Source organism: Squalius cephalus, assembly GCF_949319135.1.
Source record: "Squalius cephalus genome assembly, chromosome: 1".
Classification (NCBI taxonomy): Eukaryota; Metazoa; Chordata; class Actinopteri; order Cypriniformes; family Leuciscidae; genus Squalius; species Squalius cephalus.
In genome coordinates, this window is record NC_137122.1 from 27,739,463 (window position 1) to 27,752,144 (window position 12,682).

Here is a 12,682-nt window from a genome sequence, read left to right on the forward strand (position 1 = left end):
GGCTTGTCCCTGGCACCCCGTACATTTACGAAGTGCATGGACGCAGCGCTCGTACCCCTCAGACTCCGGGGCATACGAGTGCTGAACTATTTGGACGACTGGCTGATTCTAGCCCAATCTCACTCAGAGATCGTGGAGCACAGAACCATTTTACTCGATCACCTCGAGAATCTTGGTCTCACAGTAAACTGGGAAAAGAGTTCGCTATTCCCCAGACAGATTATATCTTTTCTGGGAATAGAACTGAACTCGCTGTCAATGACAGCACACCTGTCATCTCAGCGCACACTGGACATTCAGCGTGCAGTCGGCTCCTTTCGCTGCGGCGCTGTAGTCCCTCTCAAGAAATTTCAAAGGATGCTAGGTCTGATGGCCTCAGCATCATCAGTTCTCCAGTTGGGCCTGCTGCGCATGCGCCCACTGCAGTTCTGGCTCAGAGAGAGAGTGCCTCACAGAGCGTGGGCCTCCGGTCGGCTTCGCCTCAAGGTCAATCAAGCGTGCATTGCAGCTTTGAACCCTTGGGGGGCAAAAGACTGGTACCATTCAGGTGTAAGCCTGGGGACTTCCTCGAGACTGATGGTGGTGTCCATGGACACATCCGCCTCAGGATGGGGAGTGCTGCTCGAGGGCAGACCGCTCTTTGGCCAATGGTCAAAACGGGAGAAGCTCCTTCATATAAATTGGCTCGAGATGTTAGCAGTGAGCAAAGCGCTCACGCGCTTTCGTCCCCTGATAAAGGGGTACCACGTCCTAGTACGTTCAGACAACGTGTCGGTGGTATCCTACATAAATCGCCAGGGCGGCCTCAGGTCCCTGACCCTGTACAGGCTAACCAGACGCCTCCTGATATGGGCTCGCAGCAACCTGCTCTCGCTGAAAGCAGCGCACATGCCAGGGCTCCTGAATATAGGACCAGACGGACTGTCCAGGAACCACGTTCCGACAGGAGAATGGTCTTTGCACCCACAGACAGTACAGCTGCTGTGGAAGAAATTCGGCAGAGCGGAAGTAGACCTGTTCGCGTCTCAGGAAAACGCTCACTGTCCAGAATTTTTCTCGAAAAGCAAGGACGCGCTGACCCATATGTGGCCTCGCCGTCCTCTCTACGCTTTTCCCCCTGTCTCCCTCCTGACCCAGGTGGTAGAACGGATCAGGGAAGAAGGATGTTCAGTGCTGCTTGTAGCGCCGCTCTGGACGAGCCAACCTTGGTTCCCAGTTGTGATGCAGTTAGCAAGCACCGCCCCGTGGCCAGTGCCTCTGAGGAAGGATCTCCTTTCTCAAGCCAACGGCTCCATCTGGCATCCTCACCCAGAGCTGTGGTCCCTTCACGTGTGGACCATCAATGGGTACCCGCTGACCTCCCACAGGGAGTGTTAAACACGATCACGCAGGCCAGAGCTCCGTCTAATCGACGTCTCTACGCCTCCAAATGGTCGGTGTTTTCTGGCTGGTGCACAGCTCGTGGCGTGTCACCCCTGAATTGCGGAGTGACGGAGGTTCTCTCCTTCCTACAGGAGCTGCTGGATAAGGGCAGGTCCCCTTCCACGCTCAAAGTCTATGTGGCGGCCATAGCAGTGTTCTCTGTGACAACGCTTGGCCAGTCTATAGGAAGGAACGAGTTAGTCATTCGCTTCCTTAGAAGAGCTAAGAGACTGAATCCTCCCAGACCTCCCACAGTCCCTACATGGGACCTTTCTAAGGTACTGGAAGCCATGAAAGGTCATCCTTTTGAGCCCTTGCAGAAGATTGATCTTAAACACCTGTCGTTCAAGACGGCGTTTCTTCTGGCTCTCGCTTCAGTGAAGCGCATCGGGGACTTACAGGCGCTCTCAGTGAGCGCGACGTGCATGGAATTTGGGCCTAATGACTCTAGGGTTATACTCAAACCTAAGCACGGTTATGTTCCTAAATCCCTCAATACACCGTTTAGGGCACAGGTCATTTCCCTGTCTGCCCTACCGGTCACTGAAGGAAATGAGGATGAAAGCTTCCTCTGCCCAGTCAGGGCATTAAGAGCTTATGTGTCTCGCTCGTTTGCCTTCAGACAGTCGGAGCAGCTCTTTGTTTCATTCAGCGGGCGTTCTAAGGGACTAGCCGCTTCGAAACAGAGCCTATCCAGATGGATAGTGGACGCAATAGCGCTAGCTTACACAACCAAGGGCATGCAATGCCCATTGGGTGTCAGGGCGCACTCCACGAGAAGCATGGCTTCATCGTGGGCCTGGTCAAGTGGGATTGCCTTGCAAGATATTTGTATGGCGGCAGGCTGGGCCTCTCCGTCTACATTTATAAGGTTTTACAACCTAGAGGTTCCCGCACTACAAGCCAGGCTGCTGTCGGTCTAGTACGGCCAAATCTCTTAAACTGACGTTGTCAGTCTTGAGTTATACGGCTATTGTGAATAGCAGTGCTGCTCTAAGCTGCCATATACGGAAGATAGTGGCTAAACCCCTCTTCTTCCAGGATTCCCTGTGAGTCCCCTAGGTGATTGTGCACTATATGAACTCCGGGCTGTCGCCCTTTGAGTCTATGGTGTCAGATCCCAGCACACACGGTGTTTTACATTAGGTTCCCCTAGCGTATTCTACGCAGTACGAGAGTATCTCTCGTAAGAGAACGCACTCGGTTACTAACGTAACCTCGGTTCTCTCTAGAGAGAGGAACGAGTACTGCGTATCCTGCCGTGCATGCACGCGCTCTGGTTGCTTCACTGTTAAAAATCAGAGATATGAGCCCGCGGGCGATATTTATAGACCTAAGCCACGCCCGTTTCGGCTGGACGTGACGCAGAGGGCGCGAATCGCCCTCATTGGGTATGACGTCACTTTAGGTCTCGCTCGATAGGCTCAAGCAGTTGCCAGCAGACCAGCCAATAGGCGCGTGAGCTGTCTCGCCTATGCCTGTATGCTGCAGCAACGCGTTTTACATTAATACAAAATTAAAGGATAATTTTTTGGCTTCAGTATTCTCGTGGAAAAGGATTTTCCCCTAGCGTATTCTACGCAGTACTCGTTCCTCTCTCTAGAGAGAACCGTTAGTAACGTTAGTAACCGAGTACGTTCTTCCAGTGTTTCATCATCGGACTCGTGCTCGCATTGATATGGTAAAATCAACGTCATTGTTCGTTAATGTGTTTAGTTTACGGTGTAGGAAACCTCAGGACAAGCAGAGCTGACGTTGTTATGGCAATGGGCGGTTTTGTTTTCGACGCGCTGTACACGGTATGCCAATCACAACAGACTGAGCTGTCTGGCCAATCAGAGCAGAGTATATCGCGGAAAGGCGGGATTTAGAGAGATTCATTTGACGAGTCGTTTGACAGTCATTGAAAATGTGATGTGCAAATGTATATTATGAGGAAATTTAACCTTTTTTTTTACCTTTGATGCATGTAAACATGTTGTAGGAGAGTCCACAACAACATTAGGAAACTTTAAAATAGCATAATAGGGGCCCTTTAAAATATAATATTTAATTTTTAAGTGTCCAGTGTTTGTTATTCACTTATGGGACTTCCGTGTAGCTTAAGATAAGAAGTGGTATAGCTAGTTAAAACCCCAAAACGTTAACTAAAACGGCAACTTCTTTGCAATAGGAATAAAAAGCTGTACTAGAACACTAGTCGGAAAAGCCTGACAGTCTGTCCTGTCCTATCAAAACACTCAGCAGTGAAGTGATCAGAGCATAGATGGGAGTAAGCAGATGGCCTGAAGTTTTGCCTCCTGAGCTTTACAACCCATTCTCTCCTATGTTCTCTCCTAACAGGATCTTTTGGAAATCTACACAACAATACACACATGGTTTGACAGTTTTTGAACATCACTTGATTAGAGCTGTTAAACTTCAAAATGGCAGATAAACAATTTTAACAGTCAAAACAATGAAAGATGAAAAATTCCTTGTATATGTGTACTTAAAATATAGCTCTTTCTGATTGTGTTTTATAGATCAGTAGTTTGTTCAAATAAAGTGTTTGATTAGTTTGCAAGTACATGTTCTGGAAATGCATAATAGAGGGTTTGCACCTACGTCACGATTTGGTCAGTTACCCGGATACGCGGCCATATTGGAGGTACTCAGATGTAAACAACGGTATGGATTGCACTGTTTATGTACAACTGAACACATTGTTACACTATGATGTCTAAACCACGGAAAAAACACATGGAAGCTGCGAAATCATATAGAGAAGGACTTAGTAAGCAGGAAAGAGCGCAAAATTTTGACAAACTTAAGTTAATATGTGGTAAAGATCCGAACGAGCTAGCTTCTCTAGTCTTTACTGCAATTCTTCCTTCTATTTCTTATCCCGACATTGGCTACGTTCAGATTGTCAGTCCAAAAAAAGCACATGAAATCCGTTTCAAGCTACATCCATATGTGGTTTGAAATCCTATTCAAATCACATATCAGGAAATCCACTTCAGTCTGAACGCTCTGATCGGATTTTGTGTGGTTTATGTGACTTTCTTACGCCACGTAAAATGTAAACACCAGGCGTTGTTATAGGGAACATGCTGAAAGTCGCTGCTGAAACAAGGCTGTGTTGTTGCAAAGAAAAAAGAGAGTTGTGCATACCAGCCACCTACAGTTCTGCAGCAGGCTCAAGACGCAGTAGTCCAGTGCGGCGGCTACACATTTCCATGCTGTAAAATTTAAATAAGACAATAGCCTGGGTTTCCTCATGCTGCCTTGCGCGCAGCGCGATTTTATTCACGCTGCTAGGCAGCCTGGATTCCATGGACCAGATTTTCGCGAGGGGACCAATCGCAGAACGGGGAGGGAGCAGCAAGACGATGACGACGTCTATGCGACACACCGAAGCAGTTTGTTTATATCTATGGATCCAACATGGCAGCAGACGCGAAGTTACCTTTCGATGCAGCCTTAGATAGTGATAGACAAACGGCAATAGTCGCTGAACGCCATTGTGTACACATAAATCTCTGACCCATCGTCTTCTTCCTCGTCGAATTTCTGTCGCTCTACATACGTCATCTGGTATAATTGAAATGATTGGCTATGAGCTACGTACAGGCACATTTGATAGACATTCGTAGCGCCCAATAAACGGCTCTGGGCATTCGTAAACCACGCCTCAAATACGAGAAAATTAACATGTGGTTTCCAGACCACGTCTCAATGAGACGAGGTCTGACATTAGCCAGGCTAATAAGACAACATTTCTATAGCAAATGCAAACCCCTCCATCAACGCAACATCATTGCCGTATTGTCAAGAGCTGCATGGACACACAAATCGGTTCTGAACAGTTGCGATACACAGTGTGGACATCATTTTAGATCATATTTCAATCGTATACAAAGATAATCGAATTTGGACTGACAGTGTGAATGTAGCCATAGTGAACTACTTTACGTCAACATTTTAGCCATAGTCAACGCTTCATTTACACATGTGGCTGATGCTGTGCCTCTCTCAACCACAAATGCCATCTTTCATCAGTTTTTTGCACTCTTCTCTTTAACTTTCAGCAGTCTATAGAACTCAAAATGTTTTTTTCTCGGTGCAACTGAGGTTAGTACAGACCAAAACACGACCATTTTTCAGCAGCAATAATCAGCCAAATTTGCAAGTCCGTTCAGTTCAGTGGCATTGTTTACGTTCAGTGCCTCCAAAATGGCTGACTTCCGGATTGATGACGTGTAGTGAAAACCCTCTATACAAATAGTATGGGTTAATGCAAGTAACGATAAACAGACTCTGCACGAAGCTCTTTTGAAGCTGTCAAATGGTGTCGCTATTGGACACTTAATTGTGATTATTGCTGCTCTGAGGTTTCTTATAGGCTACTGTTGACTGTATTATCGTTTGTTTTGTTTTTTGAAGAAGCAGCAGCATTACTCTTGCCACAGAGAAAACAACACAGGAATAGCAACAATTGTGCATATAAATGACTACTTATAGGGCTTGAATTACAACCTGTGGGCAGTTTTTCTACATCCTTTTGTGAATGTCGTTTTACACTTGTATGCTGCACTGCGGGGTCATCTTAAAAGTGCCAGTAATGTGGAGTGTGGACTGATTTATCCTTAAAGGATGATGACAATATCTAATTTTTGCTCATTCCTTCTTCCCTGTCCACTCTTTTTCATCTTCTTGATTTTCAGCAACTTTGTTTTTAAGTAAACCTTTTAAACTTCCAGCGAACGACACACCCTCCGGAATAACCCAAAGAACACACACACACACACACACACACACACACACACACATTCTTGTTGAGCACCAAAGAATTAATGCAAGTATTATTTCTATCGATATTTAGATGTGTTTAAGATTGTTTGCCCCTGCCTTAAGGTGATTTGATTCCTTGCTGGCTCTCAAAGATTAACTGTTTGTGATATTTGCCATTCTGTGGTCTACTCTTTCTTTCTTTACTTTTCATTTGTCTGTATATTCTTTATTTAAAGGTGCCATAGAATGGAAAACTGCATTTAACTTGGGATAGTTGAATAATAAGTGTTCTGTACATGGAACTGACATACTGTGAGCCTCAAACACAACTGTTTCCTCCTTCATATGTAAATCTCGTGTTTGCAAAATGCCACTGAAAAACAGGCGAATCCCACCATAACACCGACTGTGACTTTGCAGTCGGGATCATTAATATTTACGCCCCCAAAATCTGCATATACCAGCCCATGTTCTAGGCCAGGCAGTAACGTGGACCTGCACAGCCGAATCATCAGAAGTTCTGCAGGTATTGTGAAGAAGAAAGCAAGGACAATAGCGAAAATGGCAGATCATGGATACAAATGTTATGTTCCAGGCTGTGCAGCGGATGTGAGCACTTTTCACACTCTTCCCACAGAACATGGCATGGTTGATGTTTATCTACAACAGGATACCGCACCATTTTAATGCACAGCTGTTAGTTTGCTCTGTCCATTTCACCACTGACAGTTTTTATAACCTGGGACAATATCAAGCAGGCTTCGCTCATTGTTTGATACTGAAGGCAATTCCAACTATATTGCCATTACAACCCCTACCGCAAGCATTAAGTAACGTTACTGATTTTATCCACTTCTTGACTGTTGAAGTCATTTCTGTTTAAATCGAAAGTTTCTTAGTGAGCTAACAATATTAACGATAATTTACCCTTTGTTGTCGAGATCGAAAGCAAGATGCAAGTACAGTAATGTTAAGCTTAGCTAACAAGCAAGCTCCAAGTAACGAGCTAGTGATGTGTCATTTATGAACGATTCATTCATTTTAAACGAATCTTTAATATGACTCAGGACTACAGAGTTGTCTCAGAGAGTGGTTCGTTCATTTTGTGTTGACCGCGCATGCGCAGAACATCCCATACGTTCTGTACATGAAACAGAAATGATTAGCTTGAGTCTTTGGGAGTTTGGGTTCGGCTCGACCGGGTCCTCCGAGTCTGTTGTTCTTCCTGTCAGTCCCATAGAAACTATGCTGTCAGTACCGGAAAGAGAAATGATTAGTTCATCTGGATCAGGTTTGGCCAAGTCTGAGTCTTTCGTTCTTCCTGTCAGTCCCATAGATGATGTTATAAACAGTTTAATAAGTGCATCGGATGAAAGGGAAAACAACAATTTAAAAATCTAATCATTGTGAAAACGATTTTAAATTAATATAATACATATCTCTCCATAAACAGATTCAGATACAGTGAAGTGATACTGCAGTAGGCAAGTGAATATCCAAAAGTTCAGGTACCTCAGCTGTGAGATGTAGGACAGACACTGAAGGAAACTCTTCATTTCACTCTCTTCCTCTGAACATCCTCTCAGCTCTACTGGTTTCTTCTCTGTCTGGAGTTTCAGCACTTCCAGGAGGACGGAGGTCTTTCTCTGTGAGAGATCTATGATCCAGACATCAGGTAACTGGAAAACTGACTGTAATGCTGGAAGGAAACTCCTGCCTGTTTGAGTCTCATAGTTCTTCACATGTGAGCAAAGATCCAGCAGGAAATCACTCTGTTTAATTCTGTCAGTGTTTTGATAAGGAAAAGATGTGTAGGTGCAGACTGATGATAACAGTTTCAGCATCTGCTCTCCTGTCTGTGTCTCAGTCTCTGCTGCTTTAGTGGAGAGTCTCAGAAGAAATCTGTTTTGAACACTTTCATTCGGATTAGAGAATCTGTAACAAAATGGAAATGAGAAATGTAAATAAATAGAAATAGCACAGAACTTATTATAACTATGATGTGACTAAATAATACAAATTAAAATAATGTGTTGTTTGTTTCCTGTTTTCAGCTCACATTGTTGTAAACACTTGAAAAAAGCACGTTCAATTAGTCATTAAATACTGAAAGAGTAATTAACACTTTATAATGAATACATTTGTAACGACTGAGACAAGTCAGACACAAATATTTGTTATAGTTTAACAACTGATATTTAGAACTCACTCTGGGAATCTGTGACCCCCATCCCCCAAACAGGGCAAGATGGCCCTAGTTGTCATGACCATGGTCAGATAAGGTTTTATGGGGTTAAAGGAATGTGGCCCCATGCAAGAGAGAGACCATGGAAAGACAGAAACAATCTGCAAAACAGACTCTCCTGCATTCATTTATTGATGAATTGACTAACATGAAATTAACATGCATTCCAGAACATTTTGAGAATGATTTACTGTCGTGGGTTGTGTCTTTTAATACTATTATCTGTTGATACTATGATCTCTTTGATCCCAAAAGGGAGTCAGACTTTTCTTAAATCCAGGGACTGCTACTTTACCACCGCGGAATGGACAATGATCAACTCCTGGCCTTCTCTGCACTTCAGGATGCCGTGCCGTCCAGCGTGCCCTCAGAAGGCTTCGACTCACCACAGCCATGTGCTTTGAACCACACGATGGCAACTTGCACCATGACTTTTGACCCTCACGGACCCACCAACAAACTAAATTTTCAACCACTTCAAGAATTGTATCCATGCAAGTATCAATTTAATGAGGTGCTCTGAAAATGATCAGCTGATGGTTCTTTTCATACTGAAATAGATCTTTTCCATAGTTCTATTACCTGCTTCCGGTTCCATAACACTCACCACTCTACCTATGCATGTATGTATGGATGAATGTATGTATGTTTGTTTAGTGTTAGTTATATTTGTGATTTAGTTAATAAAACTTAATTATGCATTTGGTTTCTGATCCTCTGTTTGCATACAAAGTCCCTTTTACGATCTTGATCTTGTTACATGCTCTAAGTGCTGTACAGGCTAAGGAATAATTATTTTTCAGTGACCATGAAAGATACACTTTTCTTAGAATAAATGAATAATCAAAGAGTTCGTTGGAACTGATTAATTGATTGTAATATTAATTTGGCTTACCTCAAAGTTAATCTAATTAACTGACCCAAATATGAATAATTAATCATAATTGGTAATTATGGATTATTATTAATATTTCCCCTTTGAGCTAATCTTGTTACACATTTTTCCCCAAATATATTTTAAAAGTATTTACCATCTCAATTTTTTACTTAATTCTTAAAGTGTTTAATTATTGAACAACATTATGTGTCCTGAAATGATAAACTTACATTTGAGACTATTTTTCTAAGCTCAGCAAAACAATTAAATCTATTCAATTTATCAATTATAAACTACTCCAAATAATTTTCATCTATTTTCTATGCTGTGTAAAGTCGTTAATATCTCAATGATTTGTATTGAAATACTACATTACATAGCCTACAGTTATATTCAGAGAAGAGCATTTCTATTATTTTGATTATACCAGACGATGGAAAAAACTGCTAAAACCAAACAATTAATGGAAAAAAATGTACTTTCTGAATGTAAGTGACAAAAGGAGAAAGACGATATTTGGTTCAACAGTCGTGGACAGATTCTTTACCTTTTATTTTGTTCAACTTGATTTTATTTTACAGCAGTTTTTTTTTTTTTTTAAATAGTTCATGGTTTTAAATAGTTCTAAACGTTTTAAGTACTGAATTTGTCCTTACTGATTATAATATAGTATTTTTACATATAGATGTGTGCATTGAATTGTGTTGTGAATCCAAAACTTTCACTTGCTGTATTAAAAATCAACATAGTAAATTAGCAATGTTTTTCCAGATTACATCCCAATCCAAAACATACATACACAAAATACATGTTCTTATCAATGCCTTCCTAAAACATGTTTAATGATGAAAAAATAAATAACATCATGAATATCAATGTCTGGGTCTCTGAGAGTTAAATCAACAATCAAAAGCATGTAAGTTCAGGTACCTCAGCTGTGAGATGTAGGACAGACACTGAAGGAAACTCTTCATTTCACTCTCTTCCTCTGAACATCCTCTCAGCTCTACTGGTTTCTTCTCTGTCTGGAGTTTCAGCACTTCCAGGAGGACGGAGGTCTTTCTCTGTGAGAGATCTATGATCCAGACATCAGGTAACTGGAAAACTGACTGTAATGCTGGAAGGAAACTCCTGCCTGTTTGAGTCTCATAGTTCTTCACATGTGAGCAAAGATCCAGCAGGAAATCACTCTGTTTAATTCTGTCAGTGTTTTGATAAGGAAAAGATGTGTAGGTGCAGACTGATGATAACAGTTTCAGCATCAGCTCTCCTGTCTGTGTCTCAGTCTCTGCTGCTTTAGTGAAGAGTCTCAGAAGAAATCTGTTTTGAACACTTTCATTCGGATTAGAGAATCTGTAACAAAATGGAAATGAGAAATGTAAATAAATAGAAATAGCACAGAACTTATTATAACTATGATGTGACTAAATAATACAAATTAAAATAATGTGTTGTTTGTTTCCTGTTTTCAGCTCACATTGTTGTAAACACTTGAAAAAAGCACGTTCAATTAGTCATTAAATACTGAAAGAGTAATTAACACTTTATAATGAATACATTTGTAACGACTGAGACAAGTCAGACACAAATATTTGTTATAGTTTAACAACTGATATTTAGAACTCACTCTGGGAATCTGTGACCCCCATCCCCCAAACAGGGCAAGATGGCCCTAGTTGTCATGACCATGGTCAGATAAGGTTTTATGGGGTTAAAGGAATGTGGCCCCATGCAAGAGAGAGACCATGGAAAGACAGAAACAATCTGCAAAACAGACTCTCCTGCATTCATTTATTGATGAATTGACTAACATGAAATTAACATGCATTCCAGAACATTTTGAGAATGATTTACTGTCGTGGGTTGTGTCTTTTAATACTATTATCTGTTGATACTATGATCTCTTTGATCCCAAAAGGGAGTCAGACTTTTCTTAAATCCAGGGACTGCTACTTTACCACCGCGGAATGGACAATGATCAACTCCTGGCCTTCTCTGCACTTCAGGATGCCGTGCCGTCCAGCGTGCCCTCAGAAGGCTTCGACTCACCACAGCCATGTGCTTTGAACCACACGATGGCAACTTGCACCATGACTTTTGACCCTCACGGACCCACCAACAAACTAAATTTTCAACCACTTCAAGAATTGTATTCATGCAAGTATCAATTTAATGAGGTGCTCTGAAAATGATCAGCTGATGGTTCTTTTCATACTGAAATAGATCTTTTCCATAGTTCTATTACCTGCTTCCGGTTCCATAACACTCACCACTCTACCTATGCATGTATGTATGGATGAATGTATGTATGTTTGTTTAGTGTTAGTTATATTTGTGATTTAGTTAATAAAACTTAATTATGCATTTGGTTTCTGATCCTCTGTTTGCATACAAAGTCCCTTTTACGATCTTGATCTTGTTACATGCTCTAAGTGCTGTACAGGCTAAGGAATAATTATTTTTCAGTGACCATGAAAGATACACTTTTCTTAGAATAAATGAATAATCAAAGAGTTCGTTGGAACTGATTAATTGATTGTAATATTAATTTGGCTTACCTCAAAGTTAATCTAATTAACTGACCCAAATATGAATAATTAATCATAATTGGTAATTATGGATTATTATTAATATTTCCCCTTTGAGCTAATATTGTTACACATTTTTCCCCAAATATATTTTAAAAGTATTTACCATCTCAATTTTTTACTTAATTCTTAAAGTGTTTAATTATTGAACAACATTATGTGTCCTGAAATGATAAACTTACATTTGAGACTATTTTTCTAAGCTCAGCAAAACAATTAAATCTATTCAATTTATCAATTATAAACTACTCCAAATAATTTTCATCTATTTTCTATGCTGTGTAAAGTCGTTAATATCTCAATGATTTGTATTGAAATACTACATTACATAGCCTACAGTTATATTCAGAGAAGAGCATTTCTATTATTTTGATTATACCAGACGATGGAAAAAACTGCTAAAACCAAACAATTAATGGAAAAAAATTTACTTTCTGAATGTAAGTGACAAAAGGAGAAAGACGATATTTGGTTCAACAGTCGTGGACAGATTCTTTACCTTTTATTTTGTTCAACTTGATTTTATTTTACAGCAGTTTTTTTTTTTTTTTAAATAGTTCATGGTTTTAAATAGTTCTAAACGTTTTAAGTACTGAATTTGTCCTTACTGATTGTAATATAGTATTTTTACATATAGATGTGTGCATTGAATTGTGTTGTGAATCCAAAACTTTCACTTGCTGTATTAAAAATCAACATAGTAAATTAGCAATGTTTTTCCAGATTACATCCTAATCCAAAACATACATAAACAAAATACATGTTCTCATCAAT

General features: G+C 40.9%; 1 protein-coding gene across 1 annotated transcript in view; it reads right to left on the bottom strand.

Moving 5' to 3' along the window:
- Positions 1-11,185, bottom strand: part of LOC307158240 (uncharacterized protein) — a 60,417-nt gene extending 49,232 nt beyond the window's left edge. The window contains exons 1-2 of the mRNA XM_079870653.1: positions 10,251-11,185; positions 7,711-8,133 (exon numbers count right to left, since the gene is read on the bottom strand). Of these exons, the coding sequence (XP_079726779.1) occupies positions 7,711-8,133; positions 10,251-10,582 (755 nt within the window). The 5' untranslated portion in view covers positions 10,583-11,185. The remainder of the gene's footprint in view (positions 1-7,710; positions 8,134-10,250) is intronic.
- Positions 11,186-12,682: the final 1,497 nt, after the last annotated feature.